At 38.0% G+C, this 22,500-nt stretch overlaps 2 protein-coding genes across 4 annotated transcripts in view; one reads left to right on the top strand and one right to left on the bottom strand.

The window, feature by feature from the left end:
• Positions 1-14,110, bottom strand: part of LOC137978575 (poly(A) polymerase beta-like) — a 32,822-nt gene extending 18,712 nt beyond the window's left edge. For all 3 annotated transcript variants that reach the window (XM_068825563.1, XM_068825564.1, XM_068825562.1), the window contains exons 1-14: positions 13,963-14,110; positions 13,776-13,851; positions 13,256-13,335; positions 10,887-10,953; positions 10,285-10,366; positions 9,496-9,605; positions 8,152-8,205; positions 4,907-5,018; positions 4,702-4,791; positions 4,446-4,584; positions 4,244-4,331; positions 3,619-3,739; positions 2,154-2,238; positions 1,469-1,522 (exon numbers count right to left, since the gene is read on the bottom strand). In XM_068825563.1, the coding sequence (XP_068681664.1) occupies positions 1,469-1,522; positions 2,154-2,238; positions 3,619-3,739; positions 4,244-4,331; positions 4,446-4,584; positions 4,702-4,791; positions 4,907-5,018; positions 8,152-8,205; positions 9,496-9,605; positions 10,285-10,366; positions 10,887-10,953; positions 13,256-13,335; positions 13,776-13,851; positions 13,963-13,970 (1,166 nt within the window). In that variant the 5' untranslated portion in view covers positions 13,971-14,110. The remainder of the gene's footprint in view (positions 1-1,468; positions 1,523-2,153; positions 2,239-3,618; positions 3,740-4,243; positions 4,332-4,445; positions 4,585-4,701; positions 4,792-4,906; positions 5,019-8,151; positions 8,206-9,495; positions 9,606-10,284; positions 10,367-10,886; positions 10,954-13,255; positions 13,336-13,775; positions 13,852-13,962) is intronic.
• Positions 14,111-15,618: 1,508 nt separating this feature from the next.
• LOC137979196 (uncharacterized) lies at positions 15,619-18,000 on the top strand. Its single transcript, XM_068826397.1, has one exon. The coding sequence runs from the start codon at positions 15,772-15,774 to the stop codon at positions 16,774-16,776; it is 1,005 nt and encodes a 334-aa protein (XP_068682498.1). The 5' UTR covers positions 15,619-15,771; the 3' UTR covers positions 16,777-18,000.
• Positions 18,001-22,500: the final 4,500 nt, after the last annotated feature.

Below are 22,500 nucleotides of genomic sequence, written 5' to 3' on the forward strand. Positions count from 1 at the left end.
TAAATAATGAACAAGGACATTGCATACAAAGCAGCAAAATGAATAATCCCTGTTGAACTATCATACATGCAGATGTACATACATGTCAACAATTAATTTCTCAAAAAACAAATTTGCATGTGTGTAATCGCATCCTTTTTGAGACCATTAATTTGTTTTTGGATCTGCTTGTGTATGCTCATATACAATGTACAATGCATTGATATTATATCAAACATGCATAAACTGGCCTCTAAAGAAGATACATACTACAACTAGTTACTGGGTGCTGCATTTGCAAGTGAAGTTCTGCGAGTGAGACGGGGAAGTACTGAGCAATATTTGCACAACTTTTGCACATCATATTAGTCACGAAACAACAGTTACATTATTCTTGTGGAAAACACAGGGATTTTTATGGGTAGCAAAGGTCCATTCTCCACTGTTTAGCAATCATCCTTTCAAATTTCAGAGAAATCGACCTTCTGTGAACATTTTATGATTGTTTTTTAGCGGCGTGATGAAAGGAATGCAGGAAAGAGCGATCCCATACTAAGTTTATGCGTCACCAAAAGTGATGAATTTTTTTGTCACAATATGCCTCCCAATCCAAAAGAATCATTTCAGAAACCAGAACATCATTCTAAAAGGTTATTCTACACAAAAAGTAAGTAATTTTGAGAGTGGAATACAAGTTAACGGCTGAGGTTATAGACAATTGCAAGCCACGTGGAAGGTTCTATTGAGGCGGTAAGTTCATGCTCTGAGCATCAAAGGGACCTGCTAACAAGATTGTTCCCAGTGTCTCGCAACACCAGGCATTCTTTAAGATGGCGAATACAAGGAAAGAGAAGACACACACAAGAGTACTTAAAACAACCTTTTCACTTCATTGAACCAGTATTGATAAATTCTAGTGATAATTCCGTATACTAACAGATGTTCAATTTTTTTCGTTAAAACATCGAATGACTTTTAAACTTTGTAGAGAATAACTTGCAATCTTCTCTGTTGCTTCGAGCAATGGCCAAAATCGGCTGGCAATTACCTCTTTCTCAAGCGGTGATTTTCACTGACAGCCAGGGCTTAGAGACATCCCTGCATGTAATGTTTATGCAACAGAATCAGAAGCTCACCATAGTAATTTTTCACATGAATATCCTTTACAATTATTGCCATGTTTTGCCATAAAAATCATCCAGATGACTTTGCTAAACTCTACATGTAAAGAAGTTCTCAATGTAATTTTTCCATGATTTCAACTAAACTTCCTTTTTTCTTTCTCCAATGTGGACACCATTTTTGTCTTGCTGGAGGATCACAGAATGATATCAACGTCAAAAGGACAGACAGACACAAGATCAAGAAATCAAGATTCTTCCTGGCATATAGCACACAGGGAGATCGTCAAGATTAGTGTTACTGCTCGCCACCAATAAAACAGTTGATGATTACTAAATTTAAGATAAGGAATCGAAACTAAACTCACCATTCAAGATGATCCTCTTCACAGTTTGATAAGGCACTTAACACAATATAATGTCTGAAACATTGAGAACAGAATTCCGCAGCCATAAATGACAAGCTGGTCTGTTTGGGCTAAACACACAAATTCACCCAGTCATCCAGCTGTAACTGGCCAACAATAATGGCGATCAACCAAAGGATAGGTACCAGGACATTAATAATTATTTAAATCAGTTTGAATCAATAACGTAATGTCATCCCATTTGAACAAAATTACACTATTCCTCATTAAAGTCAATATTTATTTGAACAAAAAAGGAATGTTGCCAAAGAAATTGACAGCCGCTCCGCTATTCAAAAATCTGTACAGCCATATTCGCAGATCAAGTACTAAACTGTATAAAAGCAATGATGATTTCAAATCAATTCTGTATCAAGGAACAACTTTTTACAGGCTACAAAACACAACATTTTGAATCTGTCTTCACTTGTTCTTGTAAACAAAATTTTTCAAAAGAATTAAGTCAATCTCCTTCACTTTCCTTGTCATGTTAAGACTGTGTTATTGCAACAACAAAATCAATCAAACACCACCACACAACCAAAGTCGAGATTTTTATTGCAACATATTAACAGGAAACATTAATTTTACAAAGCATAATATTATTTGGCACAAACCACAGACAAAGACAAAGAATATTAGGTACTTGTATTTGCTAAAGAAGTTGGGAGGTTGAAACAATGCTTCCCATGTGGATTTTCCGATCAATGTATCACTTGTGAGTTTTAGGCCTGAAATGACAGAATGATGATTATAATTTATTCTCGTACAATTCTACTGAAGTGTTGCAAATGTTAAGGTTGCCAGTCACTATGCCAATAACTGCATGTAAATCATTATGGCTACATGTCCAATAACATACATGACAAAATTACTTGATTCTGATCGGCAGAGAGCGGTGCAGTTTTTTGTAAATACAGTGCAAAAAAGAGTTGATTCAGTGCAATTTACACACAGAATTCTTGCTTTTGATTGGCTAATAAACAATAGGGTTTAGTAAGAACCAATCAGATCTTTTGTTTTGGTTTTTATTCTCCCTAAAAATCCAGACCCCATTTTTTTTAAATACATCCCCAAAAAGAAGGGAAACCCTTTTTTAGACAGTTCATAACAACCTAGATTGAAACAAAATGACCTAGTTTGGTTGCAAATTAATGTAAGGAACAAAATGACCTGCAATATGTACATGTACATGTATGTTAATTTCAGAATTACAAAAACTGCTTCTTATTTGTTTTTTCCCTTACAAGAAAAATCAACAGTCACTGGGATGAGGTTAATTGGGGAAATAGTATTTACAATAAAGGCAGAAAAAGAGAAAAAGACAACATGTTGCCTTCATACGAACAACCCAACTAGAGGTATATCAAAAGTTGGATGGAACAGCTTTTGCTACATGTACGTCATCCTGCCGTTCTCGGTTCGCTCACGACGCTTGTTGTTTTCAAAGAAAGAAATTTGATACCTGTGAACAAGTCTATCACCGAGATTTTTCGACCATCAATATAATTTTCCTTCAAATCGTTGCATTTAAACATACATGAATCGTTGCGTCACTTAGTTGGCCATGCGGTATGCAAATATTTCTCAATGTTTACAATGGAAATTTACATTCGATTCACGATTAAATCCATCGTGCGGTAAAGCTCACTGTTTTGCTTTTACAGTATATTATAATCCACTACATAAGATTGTAGTTTTCAAGAGAAGACTCACAGGAACGATGGCCGCTATCTCGTTTTCTTATTAAACAGTTCCTTTTGTTATTTAATAGAGGAGTAACACTTTCATGAAAGTTGAATCGAGTATGAATAATTGACAATGTTTCGTGTCGGTGATTTTGCAAGAATCGAGTGTCGATCCTCGACTCGATTCTCGATCCTCGACTCTCGCGAGGATCGAGTCGAGACTGTCAACTTACTTTTGCATGGTACTATAGTCACAAGCATTATTTTGCTGCCACTTCAGATGGGTTCTCGTCACTTCTTTACTTAACTTAAAACAGATTCAATTACGGTATTGTTAACCCATTGACTCCTAGGAGTGACTCAAGGGGGGGAGGGGAGGGGGGCGTCAATGGGCTATGACATACACTGTAAAAATCTGCCTACCAAGATCAAACTCTTCTTCCATGATTGTTCTAGTTGACATGGATACATTGAATGAGGAGTTCTGTTGTGGATATGCTGGTGTGATGATGGGCATCAGATGATATCGGTCTGCTGGATTCGTCTGTAGTAATGAAAATACACAAAAAAATTGAATTTGACATGGTACAATGTTCAATTTGAATAAGTGCAAAAACTTTTTTCATTCTTCACACCTATACTGATAGAATAATCAGTGACCTACGAAAAGGAGTCTGTCCTCACATATCCAGCAAATTGTATTTTTGGCCAAAATTAATGTATTTTGTTGTTGTTTTACATGTACATGTATTTCTATGAATCAATGTAATGGTAATGGTAATGGTAATGAATTTATATAGCGCATTTGCTATCAACATATTCAAACATTGCACTTTACAAGCAATGGATCTATGGGTGAGATCGGACATCAGCATATATAGGCGCCGCTGGCAGCCGCTATCAGTCCATTAGCGATCTCACCCAGCACAATGTAAAAAAAAAACAATCATTGAACTCTTTTTAGTGATTTCTAGATTGCAATCATCCAGTCATGCATGTTCATGTAATAATACACTATTGTAATGAATGATCATTAAAGGATACTCACTCTTGGATCCCAGACTGGGAAACTATGTGCTGATTTGTTTTCAGCCTGTGATGGGATACTTTTCAGCAAAACTGGATTTGGCCATTCCCTTGAAGATAAGAAAAACGTGCAAGTTGCAACCAAGAGAGATAAATCGATAACTGACATGATTACCTGTACTTTTTCCACTTTGGACATGAGAAATTTTTCGCTTTTTACTTACCATTTGGAAAATACAAGAAAGAATTTTTGAAGTAGTGTTGCTGCTACAGCATTAGGATACAGTTGGCAAGTGCGAGCCACTAACATAGCCCAGGATACACCACCAAGAAAACCCAAAACATTGGAATAGATTCCTCGCTCTGTTGAAACAAATACACAATGACTACATGTAGCATTATTCTTCCAAAGACAAATGTAACTTGAATGACGATTTCTTCTTGTACAATGCAAATGCGACAAAAGGATTCAGAACTTACTTTTTGCCCATAATTTTATTGCTCTTAATGTGAGCCGAAAGTTTTCTTTGTTGGGAACTAAATGTAGAATTTCATCTGTGACACGACAACCTGAACGAGAAACCAATGACAATGAAAATCAAGACATTAGTACAGTACATGTCCATGTAATTCAACAGACTCTTTGCTTATTGTAATGACTGTTTTTTTTTTTTTTTTGACTTGCCATTTAAACTTCTGACACACTTTGCATCCAAGTTTTTAAGAAGGTTTTCGTCCAAAAGACTCAAGTCATCTGGTACCTCAGGTAAAGCCAGTCTCGCAAACAACAAGTCCATCTAAGAGATAAGTTGAATCAAAATGTGTTAGTGAACTTTGAGATTTAAAACAATGCACATGTATGGAACATTTACTTGAAATGATTGTCATCATTTTATTTGAATGATGACACACCATCACTTTTGAAAGGCATCCTAATCACTGTCATCATTACAATTATCATCATAACCTGCAATCAGGCATACTTTTCTTTAGACAGGTACATGTAAGAAAAGGTACGCCTGATACAATTTCTTAACAAGTCGTCTGCCGCCCACCTGTCAAAAGTAATGTTTTATTTTGAATATGTTGCCGGTAAAATCCGTTTTCAGGTTGCATCCTCATTTTACCAGGATGAATGTTAAAGCAGCTATCAACCCCCCAAAAACGACTGAAAACACCCATACCTTCCCCCAAGCACTGTCTAACGCATCTCAACACAATCCCATCTTCTTAATGTTTTATATCGTCTTATCAGTTTCTGTATTCACACACTTATCAACATTACAACACAGTAACGGATCAAAGAACTTTATTATGCACTTACCGGTACACGAACTCGCACCCTCCAGATCTGTAGTACTGCGTCTTCACAACTGCACTACAATGGCGAACATGCTCAACTCAACACAGTTCTTTCCATTATTCACTTCTCTATGACTGGCCATTAATATCTATGTGTAATAACCAAAACTAGTCCTAACCTGAACCTACTTTTTCTCTAGGTAATGTAGACTCCGAAAGAGTTTCTTCAATCCATCTGAGTGCGTATTCAACCTACTAGGTAAAATAAGGATCACCAATTTAACCTAGGTTAAAACCGATTCAACCTGAAAACGGATTTTGCTGGCAACATAGTTATATACATGAGCCAATCAGATTTCACCGGAAAATACATGCACATTGCAATTCAGGAAAGACAACGAAAACAAAATAGAACTCTAGCTGGAATTCAAGGTCTGTGAAGTCAGACTTTAGCCATACAATCAAAGCTATTTCTGCAAATGCCACTTGACAGTTGGTGGGGTTTCTCTGTTCAAACCATCAAGGATTTCGAGATAAAATTGCAGAAACAGCCGCACCCTCTATGTTGTCAGGCACAATCAACAGTACAATAAACTTTATTTTAAACTTGAATATTTAAGATGCTAATATAAGATGCTAATACAATGCAGCTCTGACGAAAATGGACTTTGAGAAATTCTAGCTTTCCAGCAGCAGCTACTCAACTATATGTATCATTTTGTAAGGAGTGTGTCACTAAACCATTGTTCAGTGCTTCCGTAACCAATGTCGATTTTGTCTGTCAAGCTCAGCTCAGGGCTCGAAATTGCGACCAATACAGTCGCATTTGCGACTAACTTTTTCCCTTTGCAACTAAAATATCTGGAGAAGTCGCAAATTTGCGACTTGTTGTCACCTTCGCACTTTCGAAACAAAAGGGTTAACAGTTGCCACTTTGCTGCTACTTTTGCTAAAATAAATCAATAAATGACAAAATTATTTTGTTTCTCACTGTGAATTAGAGTAATTTAGCTGTGATGTTACATGCACAGCTCCATTCCTTCAATAATTCGCCATTTTCAGCGGTTTCTTTACACACAAGTATTGCAGGATCATATTTTTTTGCTAAACCGCTGACAACACAATGCAGCGCGGCGATTTTGCGACTAAAATTTGCGAAATTACAACTAAATTTTCGTATCTTATCGCGAAATGCGACTGGATTTTTTCGTTAATTTCGAGCCCTGCAGCTGATTCCCAGATTGTGGCAGCACTAAGTTCTTTTCAGCTCTTTTTTGATTCACGACTTGTTGCTTCCGAATATATTCCAAAGGACTTATCACAACTACAAACGTTTTCGAGTCGGTAGAAGAGGAATGATGCATTTTTTCTATAATGTTCGGGATCTACTGTACACGTAAATATAAAAACTATTGCCCAATCCCACAGGAAGTCTAGACAAACCATCCTTCGGATGCATTCTTGCTGCTCTTCCTTTAATCACTCACCCTGTGACGTCTAGACCGGCCTAAACTGGCCAGACTTCACTTAGTATTTCAGGGTTGGACACTTAACTTTGAGAGCACTTGCCAGATCAGTTTTCATTCTCCTAAAAGTTTACCCCACCCCCAATCTCTCCAACCAATTTAGTAAATCTTTCATTTTTACTATTTAATGCCATTGAAATTTAATTCAACACTGAAAGGCTATTAAAGTAAATAGGAAGTCTGTTTTAGTTTCAACACACATTGATCAGAGTGCTGGGAAAGTACGGGAAACAATTCACTTCCAACGTCGTCAAGCACGTGGCAGACCAAGGATTATTACTTCAATGAAAAATTTATTAAATACCTTAAATCCCAAGAGAGATCACTGCAGTTTGCAAGTAAACATGTCTTTTCTTCTGAGGTGTGGTCTTAAGGTGCCACGTTTGCCGAGTCACCAATGGGTCGATAGTGACCAGCAGTATCACTGACCAGGAAGCCATATTTCATATAATCTGTCTATTTACAAAGCCCAATGTTGCCTTTTAGCCCCAGTTTATTTGACGGTTCGGAATATAAAACTTTGTAAAATAGAAATGGTAAGTTTATGTTTAGGGATTTTCTTGGCAAAATGGAATGCAAAAAGCAGTGTTTATTTTGCAGTTTAAATAATTTCTTGGCGACGAAAATCGTACTCGCCAAACGGATGAGTAGTCGATGATTTGCACTTGCCCGACACTTAAGAGACTTGCCTGGGCGAGTGGGTGCGTGCTAATGTCCAACCCTGGTATTTTACTCTGTCTAACGCTAGACGATTTTACTCATCAATGAGGAACCCCCAGGAGTCAATGGGTAAACAATTTTTGAAAAATAAAACTGAAGTTGAGGCAACAGCAGCTGTAAACAGAGCCAAAACATCTTTCCTGTTCAAACCCTTCTCGGTAGCCATAATAATTGATTTTACTAGAAGTATGATTTGGAATTCTGTAACCAATCGGAACGATGCTCCAAGCTGAGCTCTATAGTTTTTCGGCCAATGAGAGTAAAGTCCATATTCTGGAATACCGGCAGTAACTTGTTGAGAATTGTATCTGGCATACCTTTTCGCACCCTGTCTAAAGAAAAGTACCCCTGATTGCAGGTTATCATCATCACTGTGACTTACCTCTATGCCACAAAACACCATTTTGATAACTGGAACAAATGCATTTTCAACTGCCTTTCAAAGACAATAAAAAAGAAAACCAAGGATCTTAAAATAACTGAGGAGAAAGTGCTGCCTTTGTAATAATTATTACATCCACAAATGGTTAGACTTTCAAGTCTTCTCGGATAAGGACTATAAACCGTAGTGATCTGGCCTTACCTTCAGCAATGTGTTTAGCTTGGCATACAGTAATCCTTCTAAATGGACTACTGATTGATGAGACAAAAACAGCAACGGACGGTGGTCAAATTGAACGAGTCCAAGTGCTGAAACTAGTAAACCTAAACCTGGTAAACCTAAGGTCTAAGAGACCTGCACAGAATCAGATAGTTCTTGATTCACGTTTTGAGGTAAAGTGTATTCTCTCTCAATTTTCTATGTACATGAACATCTATTGTGCTGAATGTAGTCTTGGTCTACAGAAAGTTACAACCTTACCCCTTGCAAGATACACTGTACAGTACCACAAAATATAAACACCTTATTGAATGGTTTACTGTAACATACAATGTATATTATTACACATATACGGCTAGTGTTTCTGGCCGATGTAACACACGCTATGATTGGTTAAGAGCAGCAAAACACTAGGGCATTATTGCCCCGTAATGCCCATGGGGCGATTATGGGTTATTCAAATAAATTAGTATCCTCAACTGTTTGGTTGTTCCAGCAAATCTCAAACCTCAGCCCAGCCGTATTGACCTCACTCTTGCTCATTCAGTATGGCAAGGCCTCAGTTTGAGATTTTGTTGTAACAACCTCACTCTCGGCCATTAAGAAGCTACACGCACAGTTATGCAAGTTGCGTAGTATTTTTTCTGAACAACAAGCAAAATGTCCCCATGTATTATATAATTATTTTAAACCATTCAATAAGGATTTATTACTCCACTACCATGCCATTTTCTAGTACATATTTTGACTTCTTCCTTCACTGATGGAGAATCGTACTGATTGCATAATAAGGTGCATGCTAATCAATTGACCAAAACAACACACACAAAACCATTCAAATGTCCTCTACTTGATTGGACAAAGGAAATGACGGGTGACAAGCCATGACAAGCTAAATTTTCAGGCTTTGCATCATGTTGAAAACATAATGTTTCTTTCATTGAAAAACTCCCGTTCCGTCCGTATTTGAGCTCTGTTCTAAACCAGTTAAACCGGGACACATACGGTCTCATATTTTGTGCGTTCTCTTGACAAAATATGATAAAATGGTGTAATAGTGGAATAATAATTTCTTTTATAATATGACAAAATATTTGAACAATAAAAAAGAGTATTTAAAGTTACCCTCAATTCCTTGACATCTTCATTATTTTTTAGAGTTTCATAGAATGTTCCAAAAAAGTCACTGCGGTCAACATGGCGGGGAGCAACAAGAAGTGTATCAATATCAGCACCTGCAGAAAGTTATTAGCGAATTGAACTTTAGCAATACAAAAGTCCATCTCATACAGTCAGGTTAAAATAAGACAATACCACATTTAAAAACTGATCCTAATATCGCAACAACACTGCAGTACATGTACTGCATTTCTTTACCTACAAGCAGTTGCAAAAAGGTTGAGACACTGAATCGAAAATGCACCTCTACAATGTACTTCCTAAAACCCATCTTTCAGTTCATAAGAAAAGTCTTAACGCCCCTCTCTCCCCTCCCCCTTTTCAATAGAGGTTGATACCCTTTAGTTTGAATGGCAAATACAGATGGGAACAACTTTGCTAGGGGGGGGGGAGGGGGTTTGGGAATGCGCTGACTTGAATGACACGCATTGTACAGTTATTAACAGTGAGTGTCTCAACTCTTTTTGCAATTGCTTGTAGCTTGGCTATAAGCTGAAAAGGAACTTATTATTGTTTTAATTATCATTGCTTTAACTCTTGATATACATGTACATGTAAGTAGAACCTCCTTGGTTGAAATTCTCTTATCAGATACAACTCTAATTTTCTGACAAAATAGCTCGGCTTATGAGCAAATAATTACAGTGCATCATAAACAAAGTTTAAACTTGAGTTTGCTGGCTTATCATTGATACAATGTAACAAACCATACTATAGAGTGGGGTTAAAACTAACCTTTGGTATGCACACCCAATCTATATGAACCAAATGTAAAAATCTTTCCACCAACTAAAACTGCTACAGATTCTGGCATGTTCTACATAGTTTAAACCAAAACAACATTGATTAGTCTGGGTAATAGAGTAAAAGTTACTTTTTGTTGGAGTGGTGGTTCCCTTAGAAAGTTAAACTCACACAAATACAAAGAATCAACACCTTCCACAATAAAATCAATATGCAATTTTAAGCGACTGCTAGTCCATCCACAACGATACACTGTACTTCACAAATTAAATCAAATCAGGTTGAATAAAAAGTTTGTTTAAGGGAAGGGTAAATCACAAAATGCAGAGGGCAAAGAAGAGAGCCAACAAACTTAACTTAAATGTAGTGTAGTGTAGTGTCATTAATTGTAGCATTGGATCCAAGGTCTCATTGCTGGGAGACATGAATAATTACATGTACATGTATTGTGCTCTCTCCACTGCACCAACCCTGCTCCCACAAATGGCCATTATTCAAGATACAATGATGAAGTGTCTACTTCCTTCCCAACCAAAATTATGTCAAGCAACCCAACATTACTGCAATTGTCCAGAATAAGAGATTAAACTAACCTTTGCCAGACTGATGTCAATAATCCATTGTTTGACCAAAGTATTAAGCTTTGCAAGGACAGCCATCCTGATTACAAGTAAATGATCAACAAAAAACTCTTTTGTACTGCATAAGGTTGAAATTAATTTGCTTCAAAGTATAATTACATGTATAGTACAGTATTCCTGGTACTTTGTACAAACCATAATGTAGTTATACTGTGGCCAAAATCTACTAATGCACTAGCTTCAAGCAACCTTTTTGACCCCATAGGAGAATGCTTGATTTTTGCGTTGTAATTACGCTATGGATTGATTTTCTGATTTCTTTAAATTTCAACCACGGGTGATCTGACTGCTATCAAAGCATCGCACAAAAGTGGAAGGACCAAAAATCATTCAAAGCAAGAGATTTAAAGTGATATACATGTACACTGCAGATATAATTATAAAACCCAACAATAAAGATGATGATAACATTATACTTATTATCATCATAATCATCATCAAGAGGGAAGCGGTAAGATAATGGGGAATGAAGAATGTGTTAATGATGGTTTACATGGTATGATTTGTCAGCCAGTTTTGTCGGGCCGATAAATCGTACCATGTAAATTGTGTAAAACATTTAATTTTTCCTCAAAAGATCTTCCCGTTGTCCTTTTAGTATCCGCCATTTTAAATGCTTTAATTTTTTTAAAGTATTTATGCACATTACCCACTGTCATACCAGGGTTTGAGCCAGCTTTATTGCCTCAGGAGACAATTTGTCCCTCTGTAGCACTTGCAAAGGGACAAATAGGCAACATCAGGGGACAGAAAAGTTGCACCTTTAAAATTTGTGCAGCCTTGTCGCCCACAAGGGTTTTTTTTTCCCCATTCAGAAAAAGTGACAAAACATCACGTTATTTTCTTCTCGCCATTCTTCCCCATATGTGAACTTGTTTTCAGTTTTTTTTCTACTTCTTGGTCGATGGTTTAAATCCTCTAACACTTCCAAAATAACTTGAGATTTCCCTCTTGGACATTGTTCCAAAGAATATACCCGATGACAAACAGCAGAGCACTTCCGGCCGCAAGTAAAACAAGCTGTAAACATGTGCGTATCTCAAGCAAAACATGAGCTCAACGCAGTTCTCATTTTACTTCCAAATAAGGTTAAAGTGATTCTCACTTGGTTATTAGTATTTCAAGCTATCAAGATAATTATGTGACATGTTTGGAATGCTGTAAACTTAAGGATCAGGAAGTGAGAGAATGCTGTTTTTTGATAAGGCACTGATAAACAATTTTTATTCAGTTTTTCTAGTGATGATAATAATACATGTAATATGACAATGTAAAATGCTAGCCGGCAAAAAAAAGTTATTTTTAAAATTACACTGTCCTGGTTTTCTGATCGGTATGAATTTGCATAAACTCGTTCCATTTACTTTGGACATTTATGGCCTGTCCATCTAATTTTAAGGGACAAATCATCCTGCAAGGGAGAGAATATCGCAAGTTCGCGCTCTGGCTCAAACCCTGCTCACGCCCTCTGATTGACATGGCGGTTTCTTTCAGAGTGTCGGCGTGACTTCAAAAAATATGTTGCAATGCAACAGATTTTTTTAATCTAACCGATTTTCATTTCCATGAATCAGTTGTTCATCGGCTGTCTAAATACGCACATGATTTGCACTCCGACATCGTCAGGCCGATAAATCAGGCCAACAAATTGTACCGTGTAAAATGGCCTTTAGTTGAGCAGAAGTAGTGGTGGGTGCTCTTGGATGTGCCATAAGTAACAGCAAAATGTGGATCGAAAGACTTCAAACTGAAGTTAGAACTGTGTCTTCTAACCCTAACCCAAAAGACAGCACTTCCTAGGGGAAGCAAGTCTCTTGTGAGGAGTTCTGGACAAATAATATTATTGTGACTGTGACTGTTGGGAGAAACAACCCTGAGGACCCTTGGGCTCTCTGCAATTTATTATTTGAAATAATTCGCATGGTATTCATTGTCATAAAAAGGTACAAAAAATTAAGTAATATTATAACTTGGTTAAAAAAAGTAATCATTATTATCTATAAATGTACATGTACCTACAACACAAAAGGTCGCACATGCTCACCTTACGCAAGACAGTACTCCCCCATTAAAACCCACTGGAGTCAACGTTTTCTCTTATCTAGTATCATATCTAGCATGGTTGACACAAACATAAGGAACAGAAACATTAAGATTGTTTATGACAGGTGAAGAACTTGAGTCCCCTTTCCTCCACCATGCATTGTTTCTGTCATGCTATCCAGACTTCATTAACTATTGGGACTTATCATGGCCTACACTGTGATAGGGTAGCTCAATCTGAGGATCAACATGAACTTCCATGTCAGCATAATACTAACCTGTGTTGGAGTTCTTCTTCACTTTCAAACACTCCATAGGGTTTAAGAGAATCCTCCAAGGCTTTTGTGAGTTCTATGTCCTAGAAAAATGGCCAATACCATCTAAGCCTCACTAATATATACACAATAAAATACAAATGTTTGGAACACCTCATGAAATAATTTAGAATATCCTCTTCACACTGTCAAACACTGACTACAAAGAAACGAAATCAACTGATGATAACATGTACATGAAAGCTCATCAAACTTAATAATAATAATAATAATAATAATAACAATAATAATAATATGGGTTCTTATTAGGCGCATTTCTATATCCCAATGCGCTTTACGTCATGATAAGAAAAATAGCCTATGCGACACATTATACATTAAAGTTAAGCATAAAAATCAATAAAAAATTTCCTAAATAAAAATGTTTTGAGTTTTGTCTTAAATGAAACAACACCTTCTGCATTTTTGACATATTCTGGGATATAAATAAAGTACCCCTTTTAACAATCGGTTTCCCACTTACCCCGGGTTTCGGCCCTGCCAGAGATATTGGAGAAGTGATTCCATAACTCTTCTGTGTCTGACCCCCAGAGGCCGCACTTAAAACAGCAACAATAAGGTTAATTGATTAATTCAGCGCGAAAACATGAAAGATGTGTTTTGATTGCTGAAACGGTCAAATCATTCAGACTACGATCGCGATCCTTTACCTGGACATTTTATAGGAACCAGAAAACCAAAGTTTTCATTGAAGAAACGATTAGCTCTCAGATAGATAGCCCTTTTGTTTGAAAGTTTTCACGAAAAAGATTGGCCTAAAAACGTGAAGAAACCAAGATGGCCGCTTGGTGTACTACCACAGTGCGCATGCACAGTACCACTGTCGTTCCCAGTCTCAATCATCATATTTATCCGTGAAGTGAGGGACAGTTAGTCGGGGCGGGACGAGAATCGGGACTGGCATAAAGATTTAAAGTTTGGCGAGAAGTAGCCTGATTCTCAGACGGTCCAGGTTGCACGTGTCACCAACTCCAAAGGGAGAAGAGTGCGTGACACGAGCGACCTGGACCGTCTGAAAACTTTACGCTAGTCCCGATTCTCGTCCCGCCTCGACTAACTGCCCCTGGGTCTCCGAGGATGAACACCGGTAGGGAAATTTTGCCGATCGTTAAGGCCGATTTACAGTATTATTTATTCGGTACGATTTTTGCTTACGACAAGCTTACGACAGGCCTACGACATGACTTGCGATTGTCGCAGCGTTAATAAACATGTTTTAAAATGCTAAGACATTTTCTCTGACCTACACGACAATCGTAAACGACTCGTAAGCCTGTCGCCAGCTTGTCGCATGCGACAAGAATCGTACCGTGTAAATCAGCCCTAATATATGCCTTCCAAACACTGGAACTGAGGTTAGATCCAGTTACAATACTACATACACTGTATTATACTTAAAAGCAATTGAAAGCTAACCATTTTTAAATCAGTGCTTTGACGTAATTACTATAAGTGCTGAAAATGTGCGCTACACAGGATTAAGTGTCTCAATCTTTGCCCCCAAGAAAGATACCAAGTGATTTTTTAAGATATAAGATCTACAAGGTGTTTCCTAATAAGTTTAGGGTCAAGCAAGACCACGAGGTACTTTGCGTCGTCTTTTTTTTTCAGCTGATACATAAGAAAAAAAGTCTGTAGAGAAATCTTCATGTGGACATCGTAGTAAGCATGAAACAAAGGTAAAGAAAGATTTCTTGCTATTCAAAAATTGTTCGTCATTAGCCAATTGCTCATATTGTTTAGACGTAAATGTTGTATATTAGCCAACTCAGTTCGGAAACGTCATTGGATTGTTGAAACCACCCTGGAGGACCTCAGATAACTTTCAAATACTAACTCTCCCCCTCGATAGGCAGCGCAGGGGAGAAATGTCGACGCCCCAACCATGAGTACTGACAAATCTCTTTCCTACCGTTAGCCAGATCTTTCTTGGCTTTAATCAGGTTGTAATCCATACTTGCATTTATATCGCGCAATGTAGTATATTTATCTTTTATATCTATGGTCCTCATTAGAGTCGAAATGTTTGCAGAGTTTCCGCGTACAAATTTGCAAAAGTCGCGAAAATACAAGAAAAATCTCCTTTTATGGTGTACATATTTTCGCAATTGTCAGAAGTCACCTTGAGGATCTTGCCTTTGTTTCGATTGCTCGTTCCCAACTTCGTAGGAGTTTGTATGTTTTAAGAGGGCACTTCATTGACATGGCAATGATTGATCTCCGTGTGTACACAAGTACACCGATCCGTTTACTACATCAATTGGCGTTCATTTGCATTTTAACATTTACATTTTTGACAACTTAATTACCTAAGAAGTTTTTACAATTTATCAACAAAGGTGAATGGCATCGCACGGTACAACGAGGTATTTTTTACAACTCCAGTGTTAATTTTTGAGATGGTTTTGTATTAGTGAATTTAATCGTTGCGCAAAGGATTGATTTCCCCCGCTTTGAAAATGTCCGGAATCCACCTACCGGATATTGGAAAACTGGGAATTCACATTGCAACTGGAATGAAAGACAAGAAAAAGGTTGCCCCAAGCAACATGGCAGAGAGCGCAAGATTTCGAGCTATATCCACAAGAATTGACAATGAAAAACACGAGAGAAGAAGAGTTCTAAAGACAGAACAAAGAAAGATGAAGCTCAAAAAACATAACATTGACAAACGTCGACGTGATATCCAGAGAAATAAGAAGGGGGACAGCAAATTTAATATTGACATTAAAAGTAGAAAACGCTCGTTTCCGCCTTTGATTACTTATCGTAAGACGGTTTGCGAACAAAATGAGAACTTGAAGGAAGTTGAAAAAGAAGTCGACCGGTATGCGAACTTTGACTGCAGTCAGACGTTTGGGATATTTCCGATTCGGGAAGATTTTCGATGTTTGGATAATAAAGAAAGTTGCAAAACTGAAATACGAAAAATCATTCTGCCACAAATCGAAACAGAAACCCGAGTGAGACGAAAGACAAGCTCCTCACCGTCTAAGAGAAAAACTGAAACGACAGCTGATGACGAAAATGCGGCAAGGGATGATATGATCTCAAAACACAACTCTGGGGGATCAAGCAATTTAGATGACCCAGTTTCACGTGGCATTAGTTTGGCAGTGAAATCAAAACAAGTAACTACGGAAGCTTGTATTTTCAAGAAAGACGTGGATGCGGTGGAGTTTTCCGTACGGCATGCATTGCAAGGAAAGGAAGCATCACAAGAAGAAATCCAGGCAACAAGGATAGATTTTAATGACAAATTACTGAACGAAGAAATTGGCTCAGACCTTGGTCATGTTGACATTATAAATTCTTCTGCAAACCCGTTTAATTATTTGCTTGTCGAAGCACAGAGGAGAAAAATCGTACATGAAGTTAATTTTGAGGAAGCTTTTCGAACTATCAGAACCTGTCGCTATTTAAGGACACCGAGCCGTAAGGAGAGGGAATCACATGACCAGTGAAAGAGGCGACAGAGCTCCTGATTAAATTAATTCATAAACGAACGTTGTAGCTGTAGCAATAGGGTAGATAAATTAAATCAATATCCCGTCTGAAATCCTTTCCGTAATTGAATTTGTGAGGGAAAATGAGTTTAGCCTATAGACATTTATCTAGCTGAATACCTTTTAAAACATTAATTTTTCTTTTAATTTTCGCTGTTAACAGAGTTCCCGTTTTGTAAGGAAATACAGACAGTTTTAAGTGACGCCGGTGTTGATCAACTGTCTCAAAATCGGTTTAAGAAAAATTCTTTAATGTTTGAGTTGATTTTCTCTTTCATTGATGTTAAATTGAAGGGTAGATAAATTAAATCAATATCCCGTCTGAAATCCTTTCCATAATTGAATTTGTGAGGGAAAATGAGTTTAGCCTATAGACATTTATCCAGCTGAATACCTTTTAAAACATTAATTTTGTTTTTAATTTTTGCTGTTAACAGAGTTCCCGTTTTGTAAGGAAATACAGACAGTTTGAAGTGACGTCGGTGTTGATCAACTGTCTCAAAATCATTTTAAGAAAAATTCTTTAATGTTTGAGTTGATTTTCTCTTCCATTGATGTTAAATTGAAAGTTTGGCAGTAATGCATGGGCTGTTCAATTCCAGGCATTCACTCCGTATCCACAGAGTCTGTTAGGAAATAAATGTGAGAGAATTAATGAGAGGTTATTTAGCTAGTGATTCAACAGTCATTCATGCTTAACGTTTGCAGGCACAAACGGGGTGGGGTGGTTATGAAACGCATTCGACAGTAAACGGAGTAATAAACCCGTTTCTCTTAATAACGTCACAACCATTTAGTACTGATTTCATTCGGTATTAATGTCTAGACTGTACCTAATTAGTACCTGCGGTGGTTTAAACATTTTAGCGGAACATCTTTATGAAGTGGGAGTGTATTGGTGATCCTAATTGATTAATCGCAAAGTAAAGAAACGAGCTATAACGTGTACATACCCTTAGCGCATGAGATCGAAATTTTGCAACAAATTGTAGAACCTGTTCGTTCTCGACAGCAGACGCGAGGAATTACAGATAGCGTTGTTGATGGCGAAGATTTTGAATGAATTTCAAAGCACGAACATTGGCATTTACTTCAAGCCAAGGGGCTTCCGATGTTAACATACCGGCTCCTTAAAGGATTGTTTTGCAAACAAAAGAAAATAATAAATGCGCAGTCATTTGATTCGAATTATGGGCAAGTAAAATATGTATACTCATTTGTTTCACCGACAATTCATTAAAGAAAGGGAAAGGTGTAACAGATCCTCAACCCAGCAGGAACTGCCAACTTTAATAAGAATTCCTATAAAATGGACCCAATAGAAAAAAGGAAGAGTAACTCATTGCTATCAACAAAGGGAAGAGATTGTGCGGTGAAGAACACAATACTGCGAAGCAAAACCGACAGAATGAGCATCACCATGCAAAATGAACGTAACCAGTTCACAAAGAGTTTGGATTTCGAGGCTAAAAAATTACGGGAAAAGTTGACTCTATTGATGCCACCAACCAGCACAAACACGAAAATCGACGCAAGCTCCACTACAAAAGAAACTTCCATTGAATCAAGTAAACTCAAATTACCGGTAATAAAGAGTGAATCGAGGTCAGCACCTTGTTCTCCTTAGTTGGATGGACGAAAATCTCTGACCCAGATTTCTTGGGATAACTTAAACAGTTCGCAACCGAAACTGATAGAAGCTTGGCCTCGAAGGGGGTCGTCAAATGATGCTGACACACAAAGATGTAGCCAGTTTATGCTCCGCCAACAAGGTCGCTCGATTTCAGGACGGCGCGCAACTTTACAAACAACATTTTTCACGAATACGGAAGACAGCAAATATGTCAACGTGTCGCCCCTTATGCCAAGAAATCTTAAGTTGAGAGAATTATCTCGAATCGGTGAGTGTAAAATGCAGACTGAGGTTATAATGTAACTGTTGAAAAAGCCCAAACCCCTTAGAAATGCTAACCCTAGGCCTAATTAGGCCTAAAACAATATTTAGGCTTAACTGTTAGCATTCCGATTTCAGTGGTTTAATTTCATTCCCAGGCACCTCACGTCCAAGGACACTTTGAGATATGGAAACAAGTCTTTACCGTTGTTCCTTTGTTTTGGAACACCAACATGGCCGCCATCGGACGTCCCATGAAAACACTCTATATGACTTCACGACCTATTAATCTGCCGGTAAGAAAGGAGATCTGTGTCACATGTGGTTTTTTTCCACTCTGTCTGAAAACCCGCTAGAAAAACCATTCCCAGGCCGAAATCTCGGGGTGCATCTTCATGGTACGACGCTCTGGCAACGCATTAACAGGTACCGCTACCGGTTGCGACGTTTAACCTTTTAAGCATTTGGACTGTGCGTGCACAAATTTCTTAGACCACTATTCATATTGTAACGTCTCTGTGAACTTAAGTAATTACTTGTAAAACCCTGATCAAAAATGGCAGTGCCTTTTGAAATATTGGCTTTCATATAATACATGTATTTATTATGTAACCACCAATGAAATACCATGTGAGCTTTCGCGCGAAAACGTGATATCTTCACGCGTGAAGATAACATGTGATCTCCTCACTTGAAAAGATCACCATTGCTATGGTTACATAATAAATTGCGCCCTTGTTCTACGTTGCCACCACAAAATATATTTAATATTTAAATGAAATGGTTTGGTATTTCATTGGTGCTTATATAATAAACAGAACATTACATGACCGCCTGGACCGCTCTTCTCGTGTTGAAAAATATTTCACTCTTTTGCTGCGCCCACTCGTGAAATATTTTTCAACACTCAAAGAGAAAGTTCGTATCTCCGCGCAGCCATGTAATATCCTCTATATTCAAGCACCGTTACATCAACCTTGCTATTTTAGCTTTCTATACCCCCAAACTGCGAATGATGTTTGGAGTAATCTGGTAACCAGATCTCCAATGATCAGTGCTTTGTAACGTAGGCCATCTGCGTTCGCAACTTGAAGCTAAAAACTGTTTAAACGACGTTAGCGCGTAACGTTCTTCGAAGACTTGTGCTCATGCGTTTTGATCTTGAGATTTCTCTAAGTACTCCCTGAGATATGCGATACAAAGAGGCTGGCGGCGAGTTACCAAATTTATCAACCAGGAGGGAAAAACACCTCCAAAATCAACCTAAGAAAATAAAGAAAAATAACAATTCTAATATAAGTAAACTATAAATAAGGTGATAGACCAAGTATGAATCGAGTGTCGTAGTAATTACTTTAGCCAATCAAAAAGGACGGAGACAATCCAGTAAACCAATCAAAACTTGAAGTTATTACACGTAGCAGACACAAAGCGCGGGAAAATGTGTACACGCGAGCCACGATTGGTTTCGCTTTCACTTCTGATTGGTTGAAATAGTGGCGAGAGACCTTTGATTCAATCACTGAGTGAAGTCATGCAAAACCAAAGCAATTCGCTGATGACTTTCAACACTCAATTGAAAACCGCTCTAAGATTGTACGAAAGTAATAAATGTTATGAAAATAGTGGTGATGAAGATGATGATGATGATGACCATAAACACCAGGAGCCCATCATCATCGTCATTATCAACAACATTATTATCATCACTATCATCTCTATTATCATTATAAACATCCTCATCATTATCAAAATCATCATCATCATCATGGTCATCAGTATCGTCCACAGTATTACTTATGACTATGGTAATCATCCATGTCATAATTACTGCCATAAACAAAGGAAAAATAATTTTCTATTTTACCACAAATTACCTGAACAAGATAAGACACCATTAAATACAGCTGGCCATTTTGTTGGAAGGGCTCAATCATCCAATCGCAGCATTTTACCTGCAAGGATATCAAATCAGACCAGTTGATAAAGGGATTTCGTGCATGTCATAGAGGTGCAATTCGCAAAATTCTCAGCATCTCCTTTGAAAAATTACTAATGAAGTCAAAGGGAGATATGCTGAACATTTAAAATATAAAAATATACGTTTTCTTCCTAACATGAACGATTTGGAAAGCTGACGTTTCGAGTGTTAGCCCTTCGTCGGACCGAATGACGAAGGGCTAACGCTCGAAACGTCAGCTTTCCAAATCGTTCACGGTGGTTATTCGACCTTTTTCAACTCGTTTGATAAAATCAATTTCTGTTTCAATCTCCCACCGACGCAGTACCACAGTTTCTTTAGAAACTAAAATTTTGTTTCTTCCTAACATATTTCACTTGTAGTAACAAATCCGTAACACTTGTTTAATCAATTGGGACCTTAAAATCCGAGGGCGAGGTCATTCTCGTCACCAGAGCCTCGGATCTTATGTCTGCGCATGACCCAAGACTCTGGGAAACTCTGTGTAGGAGAACATGCCGTGGAGTTGTTAAAGCCCAAAATCGGCTATTTGAACCTTACGGCGCCTGCTCACTCCTCGTGCTAACATGAATACACCAATCAGAGACGCTTTGTTTCAGGATTCCCCAGAACTCTACGCAAAAGAGAGGGGCCCTGGGGTCGAGATCGAGGGAGAGGACGACTTCGAGTACGAATTTTCCGTACTGAGCATGCGCATAAGGTTTGGAGGCTCTTTATGGTGGTAATTGATATATCTATACAAAAAAATGACCAGGAAATTGTTATCACCCACCTCTTCTCTCTCCATTGTCAGGAGAACAAAATCGCGCGCTTGTTTCAAAAGGCACTGCTTTGCTTGAAGACGAAGGTAAACTAGACGTAGGAATTAAAACAATCAAATACCTCTCACTTGATCATACGCACTCCTTTCTTCAGGAAGCGAGAAAGGGGGTATAACTGCTCCCAAGATGGTCGAAAAGGAAAGGAACTCTATTTAAGCGTCTTGTCTTTTATCGCTGGAGCACTAATTGGGGACACTGTAAACTGAAATCAACAAATTAATACAAAATGATCAAATCAAATGTTGGTTTTCAAGTGAGGGGAAAACCGGAGCACCAGGAGAAAAACCTCTCTCTCTGCTATTCTTTAGTAACTCACTTCACAGCGATTGGTAATGTTATCTCGATCACGCCACTCGAAGGGGTGGGGTTCGGGAGGAAGTGAAAGACACTGGGAGTCCGTTTTATGTTGAATCTTTATTAACGGATGAAGAAACATTCCTGGAATGGGAAAGAGGGGAGTCACTTTTTCTTTTCATACCTCCCCTTCTCTCTCATGCCGAGGATGGTGGTGGGGTTGCGGTCGTTGAAAACCACATTGCATTAAAATATGTCATTTCGTGTCGTTAGTGATACTTACGAATTTTAGCTTGATCATCAATTTGTTTGACCACCTGAATTCTCTGTTTGAAAAAAATAAGAAGCTATTAGATGGTATGAAAAAAGAGTTCGAACTGCATCAAGACGACACTATGGGTCTTTAAATATCAACGAAAAAAGTGCTGCCTTTGAAATCACATGTGCATTAGCAGATGGCTAGACTGTAAAGCATAAAATCCTGCGGGAATCGCAAAGACGGTAGGTCAGGATTTTCCTGTAAAACTGAGTACACTTTTAACAATTTTAATCTGTTTCCCAATCACTCCGGGCTTCGGCCCTGCCAGAGATATCGGAGAAGTGATTCCATAACTCTTCTGTGTCTGACCCCCAGAGGCCGCACTTAAAACAGCAACAATAAGGTTAATTGATTAATTCAGCGCGAAAACATG

The sequence above is a fragment of the Montipora foliosa genome, chromosome 12 (genome assembly GCF_036669935.1).
Source record: "Montipora foliosa isolate CH-2021 chromosome 12, ASM3666993v2, whole genome shotgun sequence".
In the NCBI taxonomy this organism is placed as follows: Eukaryota; Metazoa; Cnidaria; class Anthozoa; order Scleractinia; family Acroporidae; genus Montipora; species Montipora foliosa.